The sequence below is a fragment of the Motacilla alba genome, chromosome 3, assembly GCF_015832195.1.
Source record: "Motacilla alba alba isolate MOTALB_02 chromosome 3, Motacilla_alba_V1.0_pri, whole genome shotgun sequence".
Taxonomy (NCBI): Eukaryota; Metazoa; Chordata; class Aves; order Passeriformes; family Motacillidae; genus Motacilla; species Motacilla alba.
In genome coordinates this window covers 104,534,705-104,553,078 of record NC_052018.1, presented here as the reverse complement: position 1 = coordinate 104,553,078, position 18,374 = coordinate 104,534,705, and the positions used below count along the sequence as shown (strand labels likewise).

General features: G+C 41.9%; 1 protein-coding gene across 6 annotated transcripts in view; it reads right to left on the bottom strand.

The window, feature by feature from the left end:
- The window catches only part of TTBK1 (tau tubulin kinase 1), a 105,687-nt gene that overhangs the window by 40,723 nt on the left and 46,590 nt on the right, over positions 1 to 18,374 (bottom strand). For 4 of the 6 annotated variants that reach the window (XM_038131483.1, XM_038131484.1, XM_038131482.1 and 1 more), the window contains 3 exons: positions 6,888 to 6,953; positions 5,309 to 5,401; positions 4,437 to 4,562 (listed from right to left, as the gene is read on the bottom strand). In XM_038131483.1, the coding sequence (XP_037987411.1) occupies positions 4,437 to 4,562; positions 5,309 to 5,401; positions 6,888 to 6,953 (285 nt within the window). Of the gene's footprint in view, positions 1 to 4,436; positions 4,563 to 5,308; positions 5,402 to 6,887; positions 6,954 to 8,393; positions 10,935 to 10,994; positions 11,076 to 11,680; positions 17,755 to 18,374 lie in introns of those variants that run through there. The other 2 variants (XM_038131486.1, XM_038131485.1) reach the window with 2 other exon arrangements.

Here is an 18,374-nt window from a genome sequence, read left to right as displayed (position 1 = left end):
TCTTAGCATTCCTTTAAGGACTCACTCAGTTGAAACAACTTTTGTTACTTTCTGCTATAACTTATTCTGTAACTCTTGCACTTGACTTTGCAGGCCATTAGGGATTTTACAGACCTTTACTGTACTCCCTGTAGGATCCTTTTCCATGGCTGAAGGATACAGGTATCTTCATCTGCCATTATTCTAAAGCTATTTAATGGACTTACTGAGTCTTCTCAGCTTTCTCTGAAACCTTTATACTTCTGATGAAAGGTCAAAGCTTTACTAGGAGAGAAGTGGAATAGAAAACTGCACAGAACAGTCCCAGCAACAACCACTGCTCCTGGAAAGCCATGTAAAAAGTCACTGGATCCTGTCCAGGGATCCTCTGCCTACAGACAGAATATTAAGAATCAGAAGAGTTTCCATAGTCACTGCAAGCCTCCCATGTTGAGTTTCCTTCTGCTGGACAAGACAATGTGCAATTCCAACTCTGAGTATCAAAACCACTAGCGGGATAAAGAAGAGATCCAGTAAGTTTCTCTGTTAAAGATGTTACTGTCCATGAGGATATAAAGCTTAATTGAACATTATGTAGTAGCATGCCATGTTTTGGGCTGATGGCCCAGAGAATGAGAGAGAAGCAGCCAACGGGGCACAAATTACCCACTAAGCTGCCACGATACATCTTGTCAAATGGCTAAATGGCTTCTCCTGGCCAAGGCTCAGGAAAGGAATCACAATCAATCCTGAAATATCACACGTAAAATGTGCCAAAACAGTTACGAATTGTCCAGGTGCTCAAGCCTTGAATTCTTTGGGGTTTATCTAAGAAGATGGAATCTTTCAGCAGAAACTTTGGGCATAGCAAATTGCTCTTGATCAAGTTTCTAATCTGCACTGTAATCTACAACACAGTATTTAAAAATAAATACCAGGCACACCTCATTAGTGGCAGAGGTCCCCTTTTGATAAGGGAATGCTGCTGATTTGTGTTTATAAGTCCTACAAGAATTTCTAGGGGAAAAACACTAGGACTAATATTTGCTGTCCTGTTTTCAACTGGAATAGAATTAATTTTATTCCCAATAGCTGGTGCAGTGCTGTGTGTTGCATTTAGGATGAGAACAGTGTTGAGAACACACTGATGTTCTGGCTGTTGCTCAGTTGTGCCCACCCTCATTCAAGGACTTTTCAGTGTCCTATGCTCTGCTGGTGGAGAGCTGCACAAGAAGCTGAGAGGGAGCACAGCTGGGACAGCTGTGACCCACACTGGGCAAAGGGATATTCCATACCCCAGAGTGTCATGCCCAGTATATAAACTGGGGAAGTTGTCTGGAAGGGACCAATTTCTGCCTGGGGACTGGTTGGGCATCAGGCAATTGTATTTTGCATCACTTGGTTTTCTTTTATTTTTATCCTTTTTTCTTAATTACAACTATGATGATTACATTCTACTTGTTTCAATTATTGCATGGTCCTTGTCTGAACCTTTGTTTTTTTCTCTTTTTTTTCTCTTTTTTTTCTGATTCTCCTCCCCATCCCATTGTGCAGGGGGTACAGTGAGTGAGCAGCTGCCTGGTACACAGCTGCCAGCTGGAGCTAAACCACCACACTGGGTCAGCATGAGAGAACTCAAACCAGCACTGGTTGTTCACAGGGAGTCTCTCCCAATTGCTCTGACAGTATCTGGTATTGACTGAATCTAAAGGAAGATGTTCATACAGAAAACTCACCTTTCCATACCTGCTCAGGATATGTATGGGACAGCCATTCTCCCATACAATAACACCTGATGTGATCATTTTTCCTTGACTGAAATGCAATTCACAATGCCCTAGCTGAAGGAATAGGATGGATTCCCAGGCAAATGCACTTGCCTTTGCACTTTAAATTCCTATAATCTTCCAGGAGCAAAGGTCACTATTACTTTTCTGATACTCATTGCAGAAAGATCTTTGAAGACAGAAGCCAGCCACACCTGAAACTACTCTTCTACCAGCTGGACTGTATGCAAGTGTAGTACAAGAAATTTTCTACTACATCCTATTTGCACTTTTCCAGGGAACAGGCATACCTCTTGCTGTCAAATGAGTCAGAAAACCCCAAAATGCTGCTCTAACACCCACATCCTCCTGCTGTGAAAGTGCTGAAAGTTTGATCCTAACCACGAACCAACACTGACAGTGATCCATTAAAGGGACAGACCTGACATCTGAGGACATGAGCCCAAGAAGTACAAAAACATACGGTATAAGATCCATCACCTGACAGCTCAAGTCTATTTTATTCTACCATCACTTTCCTCTCTCCTGCTTAGGCAAACTTGTGTCATCTACCCAGCAGAGAGTAGTGATCTCTGGTCACATAGTGTCCTGTTACAGTCTGATGTGTCTCTTGGAGACATCATCTCAGGGGCCCACAGCTGTAATAAAATTGCCACTCAGCATGACATGTGCTTAGGAGAATCTAAAACTTCAAATTCAATTCATATTTTTAATTAAGCCATCACTTTATATATTTGTAAACACACTTTCCCAATTTCCTTTATTACTCTGTGGGTCTGATACTGGTGACAAATTCAAATGGCCTTTGGCATAGTTTTTAATATTTCGGAGTAATACATCCAGATAAATCAACATAAAGACATCTCTGAAGCTGAGATGATGAGAATTTGCTGTCTGGAATAGGTTTCCAAGTCAAGCTAGAAGAGTCAGTGTTAGGTGGCAAGCTGCAGATGTCAGACTTTTGTGGGGAGTTCCCTTTTGGAGGCTTCTTGCCCAAGCTGCACCTGCAAGAAACTGAAGGCAAAAAGGCAATTCACAGCTTCAGTCAAATGCCCTACTGTGAAAGAGCTGTTTGTGATTAGTACTGCCTGAATTCTGTCTGGAAACACCTCCTTCCATTTCAGCCTCAAGGATGGCTTTTTGGTACCATTAGGACACAACTATTTTAAGCTGGAATAGAATACAGGAGCATGTAGGTTCAAAAGCAGCTTTGGAAATCTCTAATCCAACCATCTGCTCAAAGTAGAGCTAATTAAAAGGCAGATCATATTTGTTATTCAGCCAATCTTTGGAAATCCCCAAGGATGTAAATTCCACAGCTTTTCTAAGTACCTGTTTTGTATATAAGAACCCACACTCTGAATTTTCCACCCCCCTGCTGGATTTAGTCACAATTTCCCTTGCTGCCTCTATTCTCCCCACAACTGTCCTTAAGGCAGTGAAAGAGCAATCAGATCCCCTCTTTGACTTCTCTACTCCAGGACAAATCCAGCTTCCTCTGCATCTCATCAGTCCACTTCCATCCCTCTGTAGCTCTCCCTCTTAGTGGCAAATGTTATTTTTCTACTGCACTATCCAGAAAGTATTTGCCTTTTCTTTTCCTTTTAATTTTTAAAAAATGTGTGGTTGCTATGTTACAACATGTACATGGCTAAACCACAAAGGCACTGTTGGAGAGAGTTTGTTGGAACACCCTCCTACCACTTTCCCACCCATTTGATGCACTATCAACAGGACCAGGCACTCAGATAAGACTGCACAGATCTGCTTATAAAATGTTGTTTCCATCACTGTCTTTAATGTACAGAGAAATCCACTGTGATAAAAAAAAAGCAACACAGAATCAAGTTGCTTCAGTTCTGTTGTGTTAGTCTGAGTTACTCACATATACGCTGACAGCAAACACTGAATGGGAGGAAAAACCCCTATGTTAGATGAATATTAAAGGAAGAGATAATAATGGCCAAGGCCTATATAAGTCTGCAAAAAATCAAAGGGGTTGGTGTGCACCATTGAGCTGCCAGTATAGGCTCTTAGACCTTGGCATGCTGTGCCAAAATTCTGCCACATTTGGGGTACCTCAAAACTTCTGTGTCTTAACGAAAGCCAAAAGTACTATGTTGTTTGGGAGGAACTATCTGGTGTGGAGTTCAGGATTATTTTGGACAGGGTGATGGAAGGAGATGAAGGAACTTTTGAGGTTTTGAAGAACTGTAAGGTCCAGCCTCTTTTTCCTGGTTCTAGGAAAGGTATTCCTCAGCTATTGGGCACACAAGACAGAGAGTACTTTAGACCTGATTAGCACAAGGGATCTGGCAATCAGGATGCCTTGTCAAGAACAAACAGAGCTTTGAAGATTGAATCAAGACTGGCTGACAGGAAAGATTGAATCAACTTCTACAAGCAAGAGATGTTGCAAAATATATAAGTTTGTTCTGTGATGATTACCCCAATCATTGCAGTAAAAAATTAGTAGCCTTCCTAGAATAGTATATAAGCATATGTAGTCCACAGTAAATTTGGATTCTGATCACCACCAGTCAGTCTTCCCCATCTCTCTCCCTCACCAATACTCAGACAGCTATAAACACATTCATGGAAATGTTAATAAATCTAAATGCCAATGTAGAGTGCCATTCATCCCACTGGGTAACAAAGACAGGCTCCCACCTGATAGTCTGGCTTGGTGAAGTAGTCTAGGCTTGCAATGTGATCCAGGAAAAGGTGGAACTCTGAAGGCATGTGTTTTAGCAGCATTCGGTGTTCATACTTTTCTTTTATCATGCCAACCTGCTCCTGGAAAAAAAACAATACAAACAAAACAAAACAAAACAAAACAAACAAAAAAAAACAAACCAAAAAAACAAAAACAAAAACCAAAAAATTCAGGGCCAAGAATCTCTTCCATTGCTTCACATTTATAAAGACTTATCATTCCTGGAACACAGACTCTTCCTAGACCCAGCACAGGGTCTACACACTACTCCTGTTTGCTGTTCAAGGCACAAGGAGGTTGAGCACTGCAGGCAGAGGTCAAAGGGGAATCTTGAGTCAGAAGCTTGCTGCACAGGTGACCTACTTCTTTCCAGGGATTTTATTCTTTAGCACCAAGTATTTCCAAGACAACATGAATACTTAGCTTTATTCTGTTTAGCTTTCTAATTTCAAATTCCATTTGGCTTGTTTGGCACAGCAAAGGCGTTACCCTCCTGTCTTTCTAAAGGCTCATTTTATTTGTCAAAAGGACAGCTCAGTCTTTGCACTTGTATTGTTTACTTTGCAAGAAAAAAGTAAAAACCACGTGATCAAATATGATTAACAATATGCATTAAAAAATGTCTGATTACTCAAAATAAGAGAAGCCCACCCTGTGTATCAGACCACACTAAAGCAGGTTAGCATCTTGCAGCAAGACCTGATGAAAAGGAGATTCTGGCTTGACTCCAGAAAAAAAGCTGCACTGAGCTGCAGGAGGAATAATAAAAAGTCATAATAATTAAAATGTAGCACCCTGTCTTAAGCACAGACACCAGCTTTCCTACCTTATCTTTGATCTTTCTCCACGGAAGCTGACCAACAGCAAACTCCACCAACATGTAAAAGAGGGACCACAGGTCATCGTGTCTGCCCATCTCCTGGATAAAAGAGAGACCAAGACTGAGGAGCCAAGTTCCCCAAAGGGTCCAGGTGTACTCTCCAGATGAGCTACCTCATTTTAAAGGGCAGGAAGAGAAGTCATGCTTCCTAGTCAATGATTAACAAAGCCAAATTAAAGGCTAATGATACATATTTACTAATGGGACACAGAATAATTTAGATTAAGAAAAATCCCAAACTGTATATACAACACACTTTTTATTTTTATTTTTAAGCCTAAATGTAATTAAAATCTGCTCAAGAGTTTTTGCAGAAGACTCACCATCACGCACCACAACAATTTACAAATTTATAACATTTCTACATACAACTCTCCTCCTGGGTTAGTGAATGGGAAATGGAAACATGGGGATAAAGGCTGAAATTGTCAAAGCACATGGACTCATTTTTGGTGCTCAACTTCCAATGTCTAGGATATGATTTCTCAAAATAGCCTGCATTATACAGCAATTTTTGTGTCTAAATATACATTCAGCTGATGCCAGCTACAGCTGGGCCTACTCAGCTCTTGCAAAAATTATACCTCAGGTTTCTCTGGGTCTCTCAAGAAAGAGAAAGAATTCATGATGGCATTCAGCTGCCCTCCCCACATCACACTTTCCATCTTTTGTAGACAATAACTTGCTCCTTCCCTAAAAAAACCCTGACATTTCTTTGTATGTCACAAACAATTCTACAGTCTCATTCCAAGCAATGCCAGAAACTTGGAGGTAATGCAGGAGGGCTGACAGTTACCATCTGGCAGGCACTTAGCAGCAGAAATGCAGAACTTAGAACCACAGAAGATGCTGAGTTGGAAGTGACCCATCAGGACCATCCAGTCCAACTTCTGTGCAGGACACCCCAAGAATCACACCCTGTGCCTGAGAGTGTTGTCCAAACTTACTGTTTATTGTCTGCAAAGGAACACTACTGAAATAGGGGAGAGGAGTGTTTTGAGAAGAATGTTAGATGCTTCTAGAATGTATAAATGCTTCTAGAAGCATTTATAATGAAACAGGCCAGACACTATCTAAACAATTATTATTTTCAGGAAAAAAAACCCCTAGCTTTCACCAGATGGCTCTTCTCCTGATAGTATGATGTTAATATTAAAAATTACAGATCAAGAATGGATTTGGAGACCTGGCACTTGGCAATTCCTGGCCAAGTTCTGCTACAAACTAGCAGCAAGCAGCCTGGAGCTTCAACAGATTTCTCCTCTGGTGTGGCTTACTTTTGCCCACAAAAAGTGTCTAGAGATGCAATAATTGCAATTTTAAAGTCTGGCAACTATAGAGGACCCAATCAGTGAAGCATAATTTTGAAGTCAACAGCCTTAACTCCCTAATGGAAATCTCCTGACATACTAACTTCCACAGATAACAAACCAGAACTCTCACCTCTTGCTCCTTTACTCCTGAAAACAGGTTTCTGGGGGGAAATTGTCTTACTGGTAACTCCTTATAACTCCAAAATACTCACCCTGTTTTTGTGTGCATTCACGGAGGCATAGCGGACGGTTCCTCGGAACCCAGCAACGTTGCGAGGCTGGAGGGAGGCAAGAGAAATATCTCAGAAACAGAGTGGATGACTGAATCCCCTGTGAAGCCATCTCCTGAGAGCTTCTGGTCTAAATTGCTATTTTGTATGCACCCAAGGAACAGCAGGCTCTTAACGCCTTCTTGTGCTCTAGCAGCTACCCAGAGAGCGTTCTCCGATTCTGCATCTCTAGGAAAGCTCACTCTACAGAGAAGGCAAGGCGGTTACAGTGCTATGTTAGAACAGTAACAGTCCAGGCAGAGAGAGAAGAACATTAACCAGGATCAGATTCTCCTTTTTAAACTCCAGGTCAAGGGAAAAGCTAGTAAAGAAGTGCAAAACTGAGTCATGAGTAACATGAGCTAAGCAGAGCCTGAAGATGGCCTGGTCGGGATGGAAATGGGGATCACCTACTCTGACAGATGACCATAAATGTTTGCTGACACTGCTGTAAGCATCTTCTGTAAGACTTCAACAAATCACGAACCTCTGACTTTCAGAGTTCCTGTTTTTCCAGATTCTTCCCAGTATAATCCTATCTTTATTTTCTCCGTCCCTGATTCTCTTTTTCATGTTCTTGGGAATTAAAGGCTTGATACAGTGGGTGTGGAAAGGCAGTCCTCCTGTGACTTATTTGTCCCATCTGGAGGCTTTCTCTGCTTTGGGGGCTGAGCAACTGTTCCAACTCTTTCTACTGCTGCCTCCACAAGAACATTAGACCATGTGAGTTCACTTAATGCAGATGTCATTCTGAAAACACTTGCGTTTAAATAATGACATCCACCACATTCTCTTAGTTGAACTAGAAGCACCAGAGTTAACGAGACTTAACAGCAGTGCTTTCAAAATTCTTGTAGTAAACCAGGTTCAGACTTCTTCCATCATAAGGCTAAGCTTGGGCAAAGAACTAAACATATTCAAAATGAAGTTCCTACTCCAAATTGAGCATATTAATAACAAGTTAATTGAGTAACTTATCCCACAGAGGTCAGTGGATTCAGGTTTGTTCTTTCAGCTGTGCCTGTACTTCCAGAACTAGGCCTAAAACTCTGTACTTTTATTCTAGGGCACCCTTCTGTCACTTCAAATATGTACAATTCAATTGCTTCCTTTGGGGTACAGGGAAGTTGCCCTGAATTTTGAAATTCTCAGAAAGAATAAAATTTCAAATATTTTTTAACAAGTTCACCAGCACCATGTAACATACCCACACCTGTATGGTGTACAGTGCAGCTCTTAAATTATAATGACTCTAAGCAAAAAAGAAAAAAAAAGCTGCAAGTCTATCTTACAGCTCTTTTATGCCAATCAAATACTCCCCAAAGAGAACCCATATGCATATCCCATGCACTTAATCCAGCATTTTATCTTGCACTACACCAGCTTGAGCTACAAGATACTTATTTAGCAGCAGGTAATAGCAGAGATATTATATTTGTGATCATGTACCTCATTGCTCTCAGAACTGTGCAATTCAGGATTCCCACTGACAAACGACTGCAAAATATTTTTCAGAATTCCACAGAATTCACTGATGTGAGTTCCTGAAAAGCAGAATACTGGCCACTGGAATATAGCCATCACCATAAATTTGTTCTACACATTAAGAAAGAAGATATTCCTCTTTTCCATTATGAATAGAAGATCATGTGTTTGGATACTTTTCATGAGCCATAAGGCTCTTAGAATTGTGAACAATTCTAACATGTAACCTGTAATGTTTTCGGAACAAAAATTATTCAATTTTTGCAGTCCATGCAAGTACTGAACCAAGTACCACGTGTGCTGGCTTCAGTATGTCAGCAATGCCTCTAAAAATTGTTTTAGATCAATACTTACTATTTCTGGCAGACAGGCTATCTGTGCAGTCTTTATTTAGCTCGGTTCTGAAACCAATGCCAGGCAGTTTGCAAGCATTGGTAGCAAACCTCTCCTCTCTCAGAAGCAAAGCAAAGCCCAGCTTTTGGTGCAGGCTTTTAACCTTGCACCTGTCCCACAGCCAACATGACCTGCTGCTCCCAGCAGGGAGGCCCTGCTGAACCCAGAGGGTTTTTCCTCCACTCCTCTCTCACGTGGGACCTCAGGGAAGGGAGAGTACTGCAACTGAGTAAAACTTTGCAGTTGTTTTGACAGGACCTTTGTAGTCCTTTGAATAAAACAGGCAGATGCTAACTGTGTAATGGTGTCTTTTGCTCATAAAGGTTGCACCTCTTTTAACCATATCTGCCTGTCCTGCCAGTCACAAGGAATCGTCACTGCAATCAAGTATTTCCCAGGCTGTAGAGATATCTTGTTTTCCATTCAAACAAACAACTCTTCCCTGAGCATTTGTTGTAGCACATGCTGCAGACCCAACTATTATTGACTTTTCTTCTGAATTCATAAACATTAAACTTCCAGATGATTCCTTTACAGACTTCATTTCTTCCAGTTAATAAACTTCATCCCACCACTGCACCGGTCAGCAATGGAAAAGAACCCAGATAAAGCATCCTTTTTGTCCAGACCAGCCCACAGTTGAGACAGAATTGAGATTGCAACACTTAGGAGCTTCAGACAATGGAGTAATACATAATCCAAGTTATTTGAATCCCCAAAATTATGAATATATAATAAGCTAGAAAGTTGAAATAAATTTAAACCATAGGTGATTCTTTTTTTACACATCAGTGTTACTATAAAAAATGTTACAAAGCATTATCTCTTCTTTCACTGAGATTGTGTGTGCCACAAAGCTAAAGCACTTTACTACACAGTGCTGCATTGTGTTAGAAACTTGGTTAAAAATGAGTTTCAGCTTGGGACAATGTGTTATATCACCACCACAGAGCAAAACCTATACTCTGTGTTCCTTTCACTGCATTAGCAATGCAGACCACCTCATGAGCAGAGAGAGAACTAAGTAACAAAATCCTGTATGAAGCAGATGCGTTTTCCAAACTGTGCTCTTATACACTCATCATTCTCCAGGTTAAACACTCAGGATCATTTGTATTTCAAGTGCCAACAGTGTCCCCCTCATGATTCACATGAAGTCTGTCCTTCCTGCTCACTCCCCTTTTATTTGAGGAGTGCTCATATTTTCTCATTAATGTGAATCCCTGCTCCTCACACCATGTTCATTCATAGAGATTAAAATTATTCCTTTTGCCTCACCAGCAAAAGGAAACTGGATGTTTTGAATGTGCCTTCCTAAAAACTTGTATTTGGATGCCAGTACTTTCCTCCTGCTGTTTCTTGTGACTGTCGTGCTCTCATGACCACGACCATTGGTTCCTCTCCAGCTTTTTGGAAGCCTGTGCAGACACCACATGAGATGCACAACCTTTGCCCCTGGCAGGCCTGCTGTCACTTAGGATATTTCTCCTGGAATCAGGAAAAGGACTTTCAGCAGTAAGAACGTGGGAAAAAAAGTTAGCACAGTTTGAAGAGAAGGTGGTAGTGAGAGAGGAGATGCCACAGATCATGGAAAGCATTTGGACATATATCTTGGATAGAAATGACTTGTGTTGAAAGGTTGTGGTAAGAAGGAAAAGTGAAAGAAAGCTTTAACTGAACTAAAAGGAAGTATCCCTGTGACCTCTAGGAACCTTCTGCTTCTTCAGACAGGTTCATGAAGGAGATGCCTCTCCACCTCTTCTGGTGGGGACAAAATCCACACTTCTTATATGCATTTTGACTTTTTAATTTAAACAGCAGCATTTTGTAGAATCATTAATGACTGCATTATATTTTATGTCCACAGGGAGTCAGAAATGACTAGAGGAAGCTGGAGACAGAAAAGTGAGATGAGAAAACTCCCCTCCCCTTGTCTCTGAAACCACAGAATTGACAAAATCAGTCTGGCACCACCCAAATATCTGCCAGCCCCTTAGAGAGAATCCCAAGTGTTCTAGGCCTTTGCATCACATTTAGGTGGCTGTCACAATCCTGCTGAAAAACAAACAGATCATGAAGGAAAAAAGAAAACCAGGTGTAATTTGGACTTCCATATATAACAAAAGCACAAACCAAAATGAAAACCCAGAAGCATGGTGATGGCTCACTCACAACTCATAGCAGAGATGGTTACGAGCAGCGGATGGGAAGCCAACGCATCAAACACAGCCTCAAAAGAAGAGCCCAAAAGAACTGTAAAACAGAGAGAAACCCAAAGAAAAACATGATAAAAAAAACCAACAAAATGAGAAAAAAATTAAACAGAAATGAATTAAAAAACATTCAATATTGTATCCCAACAGAAACCTGTGTCTTGTTCAGCTGTTGCCATCTCCCATCACCCTTCCCAGGGCTGTTGGCCCATCCTCTGCTGAGTTTCATTTAGACACGAAAGACACCAAGCCTTTTGTGACCCTGTGTGATTTGTGAGTGCTCTGTAAGTGGTGAGAGGGGGCCCTCTAGGGAAAACCTTCCCCTGCCTGCATATCACACCTAGTAACTGGAAAAGCAAAGCTGAGAGCAGCCATGCAGACACCCTTACCACAGGTCACTTGTAGGCTTCTACTGTGCTTTTCCTTCTTACAATTATCGGATGTGTGCTCCTCCTTTCCTCCCCTAACCAAACTGATCAAATAGCCCACAAGGGGATTTGCTCCCTCATTTCTTGCCCTTTTCATCCAGAGCAAGTTCTAACATTAGCACTAAGTTTCTAAAAATCAACAGCAATGTCCCCTTTCTTATTTGAATTGTTATGGGTCCTCATCCAAGATATTTGGGTTTTTTTCTGCAACCACTACCTTGCTTTCTCACAATCAATCTCCATACAAACAGTGGCTTGCCAACTTTAGAGGTTTCACAGCTGCCAACTTCAGGCATGTTCCCTTTCCCTGGTGACTGCTGCCGTGCTCCACTGTCCATGGGGGGATGCAGAATGGTGGTTTGGGAGAGAGCAGGAGGAAACTCAGTGCTGCTTTTAGGTCACATGAGCAGTCATAGTATCTGTGAATGGCACAGTAGAGAAATCTGAGGGACATCCTCACCGGAGGCAAAAATTAATATTATAATATATTATATAACCTTAAAACTCAATTCAGTGACCTCAGGAAAGACCTTGACTGAGAGATACTTATTCCAATAGAAACCAAGTAATCAAAAGCAATCTACACAATGGAGTTTCTTATTTGAGTCTCACTATTCCCCTTTCCTAAAAACATGCAAATCCTAAGAATTCCATAAATTTTGCATGAAATTTAGTTTTAAGAAAGCTATTTAAGTCTCCTGCTATTCTTTCCAAATCAAAACACACAAATCAGTTGAGTTAAAATGCCATCATTGCTACTTTACTTTGGGAAAGTTCAAAATTTTCAATGAATTTAACATCATTAAAGACCAAGGTATTTTCTTTTTAAATACCATGCATCACATGATTACAGCACTTGAACTTGTGCTGAAGATGAGAATGTCTTTCTCACAGTAGAAACAAAGAACAAGTATTTTTTTTAGTCAAAAGCTTATTTCAGTTCTAATCCTATTATTCAGTTATCATGATTTTTAACAAGAGAGCTTTGGCCTCAGAGCTGCACTTGTTTCTTACATGCAAGGTCCCATAAGGCAAAAAGCAGCACAGCATATCCCCCCAGAAACAAAAGAGTGCTAAGTAAGAAAGATAAGTTTTTCATGTACTGAAACAGACCAAGGGAACTACTGAAATGGAAATGTTTTGGAGTCACATCTCCTTTGGGATTTAGAGCTCAAAACACTTTCCTGGAACCAGATGGAGATGATGACTCTTTTCTATGAAAAGGAAGATGACAAAAGGCAGCTGTGGCAATCACCGAGTTCAGCACATTGAAGTTCAAACCTCCCCACATGTAAACCCCATCTCCCTCCTTCCAGAGTACACTCGCATCCCTAAGCCACAGGGTGCTTTGAAATGCAAGTTTAAGAACACACAGGTTGGAAATGATACCTTTTGCAAGGAATACATGAATAATTAGTACCAAGAGGGAGGAAGTGTATGACCTGGCAGCAAATGCACTTACCTGACTGAAGGGAGATCTAAACTGTAATCTAACTCAAATCCAACATTCACTCACCTAGGGAGCAAAGCCTCTGCTCCCTCATCACTGGCCACAGTAAGAATTTTCTATTCCTCCCTCCATTTTCCAGTGAGAAGAATAATCAGAGCTTCAAGTGGAATAGCATCAACCAGAAGGAAATGACACATTCAGATGTAATGTATATCCCCCCTGCAGCTTGGTAGTAAAAGCACTCAGAGATAGAAAATGGGATCTCAGTCCCCTGCAGGTATAGATAAAATTTGAGCCTGAATTGTCCTTCCTTTTCCCTCACCCCTTTAGCAGCTGCTGTGTAAAATAAAACCAATAACAACCTGATGTAGATGATCTGAGGTCACCCTGGTTGACCCTGGGCTTTACAGTGAGGAAAGCAGAGAAACAGCCACATGTAGCAAGATACCAGATTCCCTGCTTGCTAAGAGAGTTTCAAATCCATCACCTAGTCTGCTTTCCATACATGTAATTTCAACAGCATTGGATTTCTCTAACAGTGGCACTTTAAATCAGAACATAATCTCACTTCTCAAGTCCAAATTTGCTACTCCAGCAGTTAAAGTAACAATGAGAACAATAGCATAACTTTTGTGAAAATTTGTTTTATAACTAACCCGTTCCCAGTGAAATTGCATTTCTATTATATATTAAATGTACAGTGTTTTTAAGACCTAGGTCCACTCTTTTTCCTTTCCCTCATCTCTGAACAAATGTGACTGTGCTGTGTTTTCAGCCTTTCCTGTGACTGCCTTTTTACAATGCAAAGTTTGAGACAAAAATTATGTTCCCACCCAGGCTAATATAGTATTACAGCTCCACAAATCTGTTATTCTACTCCAAAATGTTCATTTCTTACGTAATACTACAGATTTCCATGTATTTCAAGTACAAAGCATATACTGGGGTATTAGGATGTAGAAGTTCCTGTCCTCTGTGGTTTTTTACAACTCATTTTCCAGTGGGGGGAAAACTACTTAGTAGAAAAACATGCCACCATCTCCTCTTCTAAGACCTTGCTCACTGCAGCAAAGTTTATTTTTAACACTATGCACAGACATTTGGAAAATAAATACCTTTTTCTCAATTAGCTGACACATTTCTTCAGCCTTCCTCACGTTCTTCTGCACAGGCTGTGCACTGTCCTGCCTACACCATCATCCCTGTGCCCACTGACTCCCAGAGCCGCCCTCGTGCATGTGCAGTCTCTCCAGCAATGCACTGCAAACTACTGCAGTGCAGTCTGAGCCACAAGGAGATCGAGATCTAATCAATGGGCTGCAGCTGACTAAGCTAAAATAAAATGCTTGCTGAGCAGAACAGTCCTCTGTCATATCCTGCAACGGGAGAGGGGCTTCAGGAAAAACATAGCCTTTATTTTCAAATAAATAATTAAGATCAAGCTGCTAAACCCTTGAATGCTTCCAATTAATATTAGTGGAGCCACAGGGAACGTGTTTCTGAAGTCAGGGTACCACAGACAGAGCAAAGGCACAATGCTTTCTGTACTGCACGTGACAAAACAGGCAGAGCCAAGCAAGGATCAAGGAGTTCTTGTCCAAAACCTGACCTACATTAGCACAGAAGACCTTCATGACTCAGAACACCTCCATTACATAAGCATATGTTGTTCATCATCTGCATAACAATGTTTATGTTCATCTTTTTTTCAGCCTTAGCTCTCCATATCAAACAGATTCGGCTAGTCCAGCTCTCTGCTATAAAAATTAATGCAAGATGAAAAATTTGACTTGTGCACATTCTAAAGAAGAGAATTCTATATATTTAAAGAAGCCAAATTTTTTTCAGTTCATTCCCCAGTTGCTTAGTTCTGTTATCTTACCACTGACTACTGATACTGCTGCATGGCAAAGATGGGTTGTACAACCAGGATGTTAGGGTGAATAAAACTGCTCCTGTCTCTATCTGAACCACAGCATAAGGCTGCATCCAGGGGAAATAACAGTTAAATCCTTAAAATAGATCACTACATCCTGTAATATCAAATTTGTTATGAAAGGTCTTGGGATTCTCCACAAAATAGACTTTTTCGGTGGGAGGGAATAAGGGAAGAGGAGAAAATCAGGAAGAAAAAACTGGACTCGTTTCTTAGAGGAGCATCCTCAGCAACTGCAAGCACTTACTGACTAGTATTTTACAGACTTTAATAAAATTCCTTTCATTCATCTTCTTGCGCATGTTACAATCACAATCTTTTCAATCCCACTTCACACAAGTTTGTCATCACTGTCTTCTGCACACACCTTAGATCTGCAACACCTGCTTTGAAACTGGACAGGTGGCATCCTGTGCATCAGCAACTGTTATCTCATCTAGATTTGTACAAAGGCACTAAAAATGTGGTGTAGTTTTCATCGGTCTATTCCATATGGACCATAACAATTGCATCACTGGCTCTATTCATTTCAGGAAACCCACCTCCAGTTCTAAAGGAGATGCTTCTGGATATGCTACAGGTAAGGTCACAGGGAGCTGGGCAGATGCATTCTGTTCCATCTGGCATGTGCAATACTAATTTTAAAAGGCATAATGATGGTTCAGGCCCCACATGCTAGAATGAAAATTTGACACTCTTCTAAAGAACAAAATCAGCAGAAATGTAACTAGTTGGGATAGCTACCTTTCTAATTAGGAAAAGTCTACAAAGCTTTTCTAAGGGAAAGCAGCACATCACCAACAGTTTTCTCTGCAGTATTTGTGCATATAGGCAAGGGCAAGCTAGTCCATACAGTACAGCTGAGTTTTCAAAAACATCAGCCTCTCAAAAGGTCCACCCTACAAGAAACTGCACTGCAAAACACTCTCATTTGACTGGGGTCAACTATAGCTGTCCTCTAAAGAGGCAATAAACAAGGAGTTTTGAAATCAGCCAAATTCAGAACATTATTTCCTTTATATCAAAGTTTAACTGTGAGGCCGGTTCTTAATGTTTAACAAAAACTTTGGCATGAAAGGCATGAAAATTTTGATTTCATTTTCCCCCTCTCTTTATGGCATTTATAAGCAGCACAGTAAACTGATAACTAACAGAGCTGCAGCAGCTGTGACACCACTTAAAGCAAGGATGTGACAGAGCCCAGGAACTTTGCTCAAGACACTGTGGGCCTCACTGGGCCTGCAGTCATGGTGGTGATGGGCCACAGGGCCTGGTTCCCCACATGAACAAGATCAACAGAATCTTCACAGAGCCTCTGGAAGGGAAAATCAAGAACCCAGCAATGCAAGGAAAAAAGGGCAGCTAGCAGTAATGCTCAAAGGAATAACGGATATTCCCACGAGAAGGGAAAGCTGGCAGCAGAAGGGAGGCTGCTGCCCCACATGCAGATCTGCAGGTGCAGAATAGATTAAGTACCCTGGGAACTGGCAAGGAGGAACAAAACCTTGCCAGAGAGCTACCTGAGCCTCAATCAAATGTCTGTACAGGGAAGCAAAGGTGAGCGATGGTCATTGAAGATTCCTTCCTGCAGGAAAAAGAAGTCCCCCTCTACTGACCTAACTTGATGTCTCAAGAGCTTTGTGGCTTGTTGGGAACCTGGATATGGGATAATAAGGACAGACTGCCACATTTGTGTGGCCATCTGACTATTAACACTTGCAGCTCATTCATGGGAACACCAAAAGTGCCTGGTTTTCAAGCAATGACCTTGAATATTCTAAGAGTGACTACAGACCTTGAGGCGTGAGGGTCTAGGTGCTCTCCTAAATCCTGCCAGGGAGAAGCTTAGGCAGCAGCAGCTGTATTGTGCAAGTCAACACCAAGCTGTCAAAGATGTGGCTTTGGCTTCTATGACCAAAGGTAATTTTTTCCCTCTTTGGGGAAAAAGAACTGTTGGTGGAAGAAGAGACTCGTTTGACACAGTGGCAAGAGCATCTTTGCAAAGACTTGGCATCTCATCTTGCTAATCAGTGAGGAGGACTTAAAGCAGGTACAGCAGGACAGGATTACTGTAACCTGAAGAGAAATAGAAGAACAGAGACTGTGAGGAGGTGCCCCAGGAGAGGATGACAGAAGCTTCCACATCTCTCTTGGGGAAGCAGCACAACAGAGGGTCCACCTCGAGTGCCTGTCCAAAACCTCCTACGTGTGTAACAAACAGGAGCAGATAGTGCTCTGTGTGCCATTGCAAATCTATGATCTCACTGGGATTATAGAGACTTGGTGGCACTGTTTGCATGGCTTGAGTGCTGCAATGAATGGAAAAAAGGACTGGGAAGGTAAGGAGGTGCATTTTCACAGAAACGGCTTGAATGAAGCTTTCCTTGGAGCAGGGGATGGGACAGTCAGTATTGATGGGTAAATGATCAGTACAGGTAGCACAATTAGTTGTAACCACCTGCTACTGACTTAAAAACAAATGAAACCTTCTTGAGAAAACTGAGGAAAGCCTTGCAATTTCAAACCATGGTACTCACATGGGGCTTGGATTACTCCTACATCTACTGCTTCTGCATCTACATATTGCAGAGACAACATGGCATGGTGAAGCAATCCAGGAGTTTTCTTGTGAGCACTGAGCAGAACCAGAAAAACAAAAAACGGAGGTTTGTAGTTATAAGGGAAGAACAACACTGAGGAGAAACAGTTTCCTGGGGAACTCAGTGGACAACAAGCTTTCCATGAACCAGCAGTGCCCTTGTAGCCAAGAAGGCCTATGGTATCCTGGGATGCATTAAGAAGAGTACTTCCAGCAGGTCCAGGGAGGTGATCCTGCCCCTCTGCTCAGCCCTGGTGAGGCCAGTCTGGAGTGCCGTGTCCAGTTCTGGGACTCAGGACAAGAGAGACGTGGAGCTCCTGGAGAGGGTCCAGCAGAGGGTGACAAGGATGATGAAGGGACTGGAGCCCCTCAGTCCTGAGGAGAGGCTGGGGGAGCTGGGCCTGCTCAGAGACACTGAGAGGAACCTCATCAATGTCTGCCAGTGCCTGCAGGGAGGGGCCAGAGCATGGACCAGACTCTGCTCGGGGTGCCGGGAATGGGACAAGAGGCAACGGGCAGGAGCTGAGGCTCAGGAAGTTCCACCTGAACATGAGGAAGAACTTCCCTGTGCAGTGCCCAAGCACTGGGACAGATTGCTCAGAGAGGTTGTGCAGTCTCCCTCACTGGGGACAGTCAAACCATCTGGATGCAATCCTGTGTCATGTGCTCTGGGATGACCTTGTTTGAGCAGGAAGGCTGGATCAGATGCCCCACTGTGGTCCCTTCCAACTTCACCCATTCTGTGAATCTGTGTGTGATTCTTCTCTCCAGCATGAGATCACTCACCCAGAGTTTGGAAGTCTCAGGTTCAAAAGCTTCCTCTCCTACAGGAGTTCCTCACTTGACAGCAATACCACAAACACCATGTATTTAATCCACAGGCAGAATGGCAACAGGCATTAAAATGTCTCTCATTTAAGCTTTAT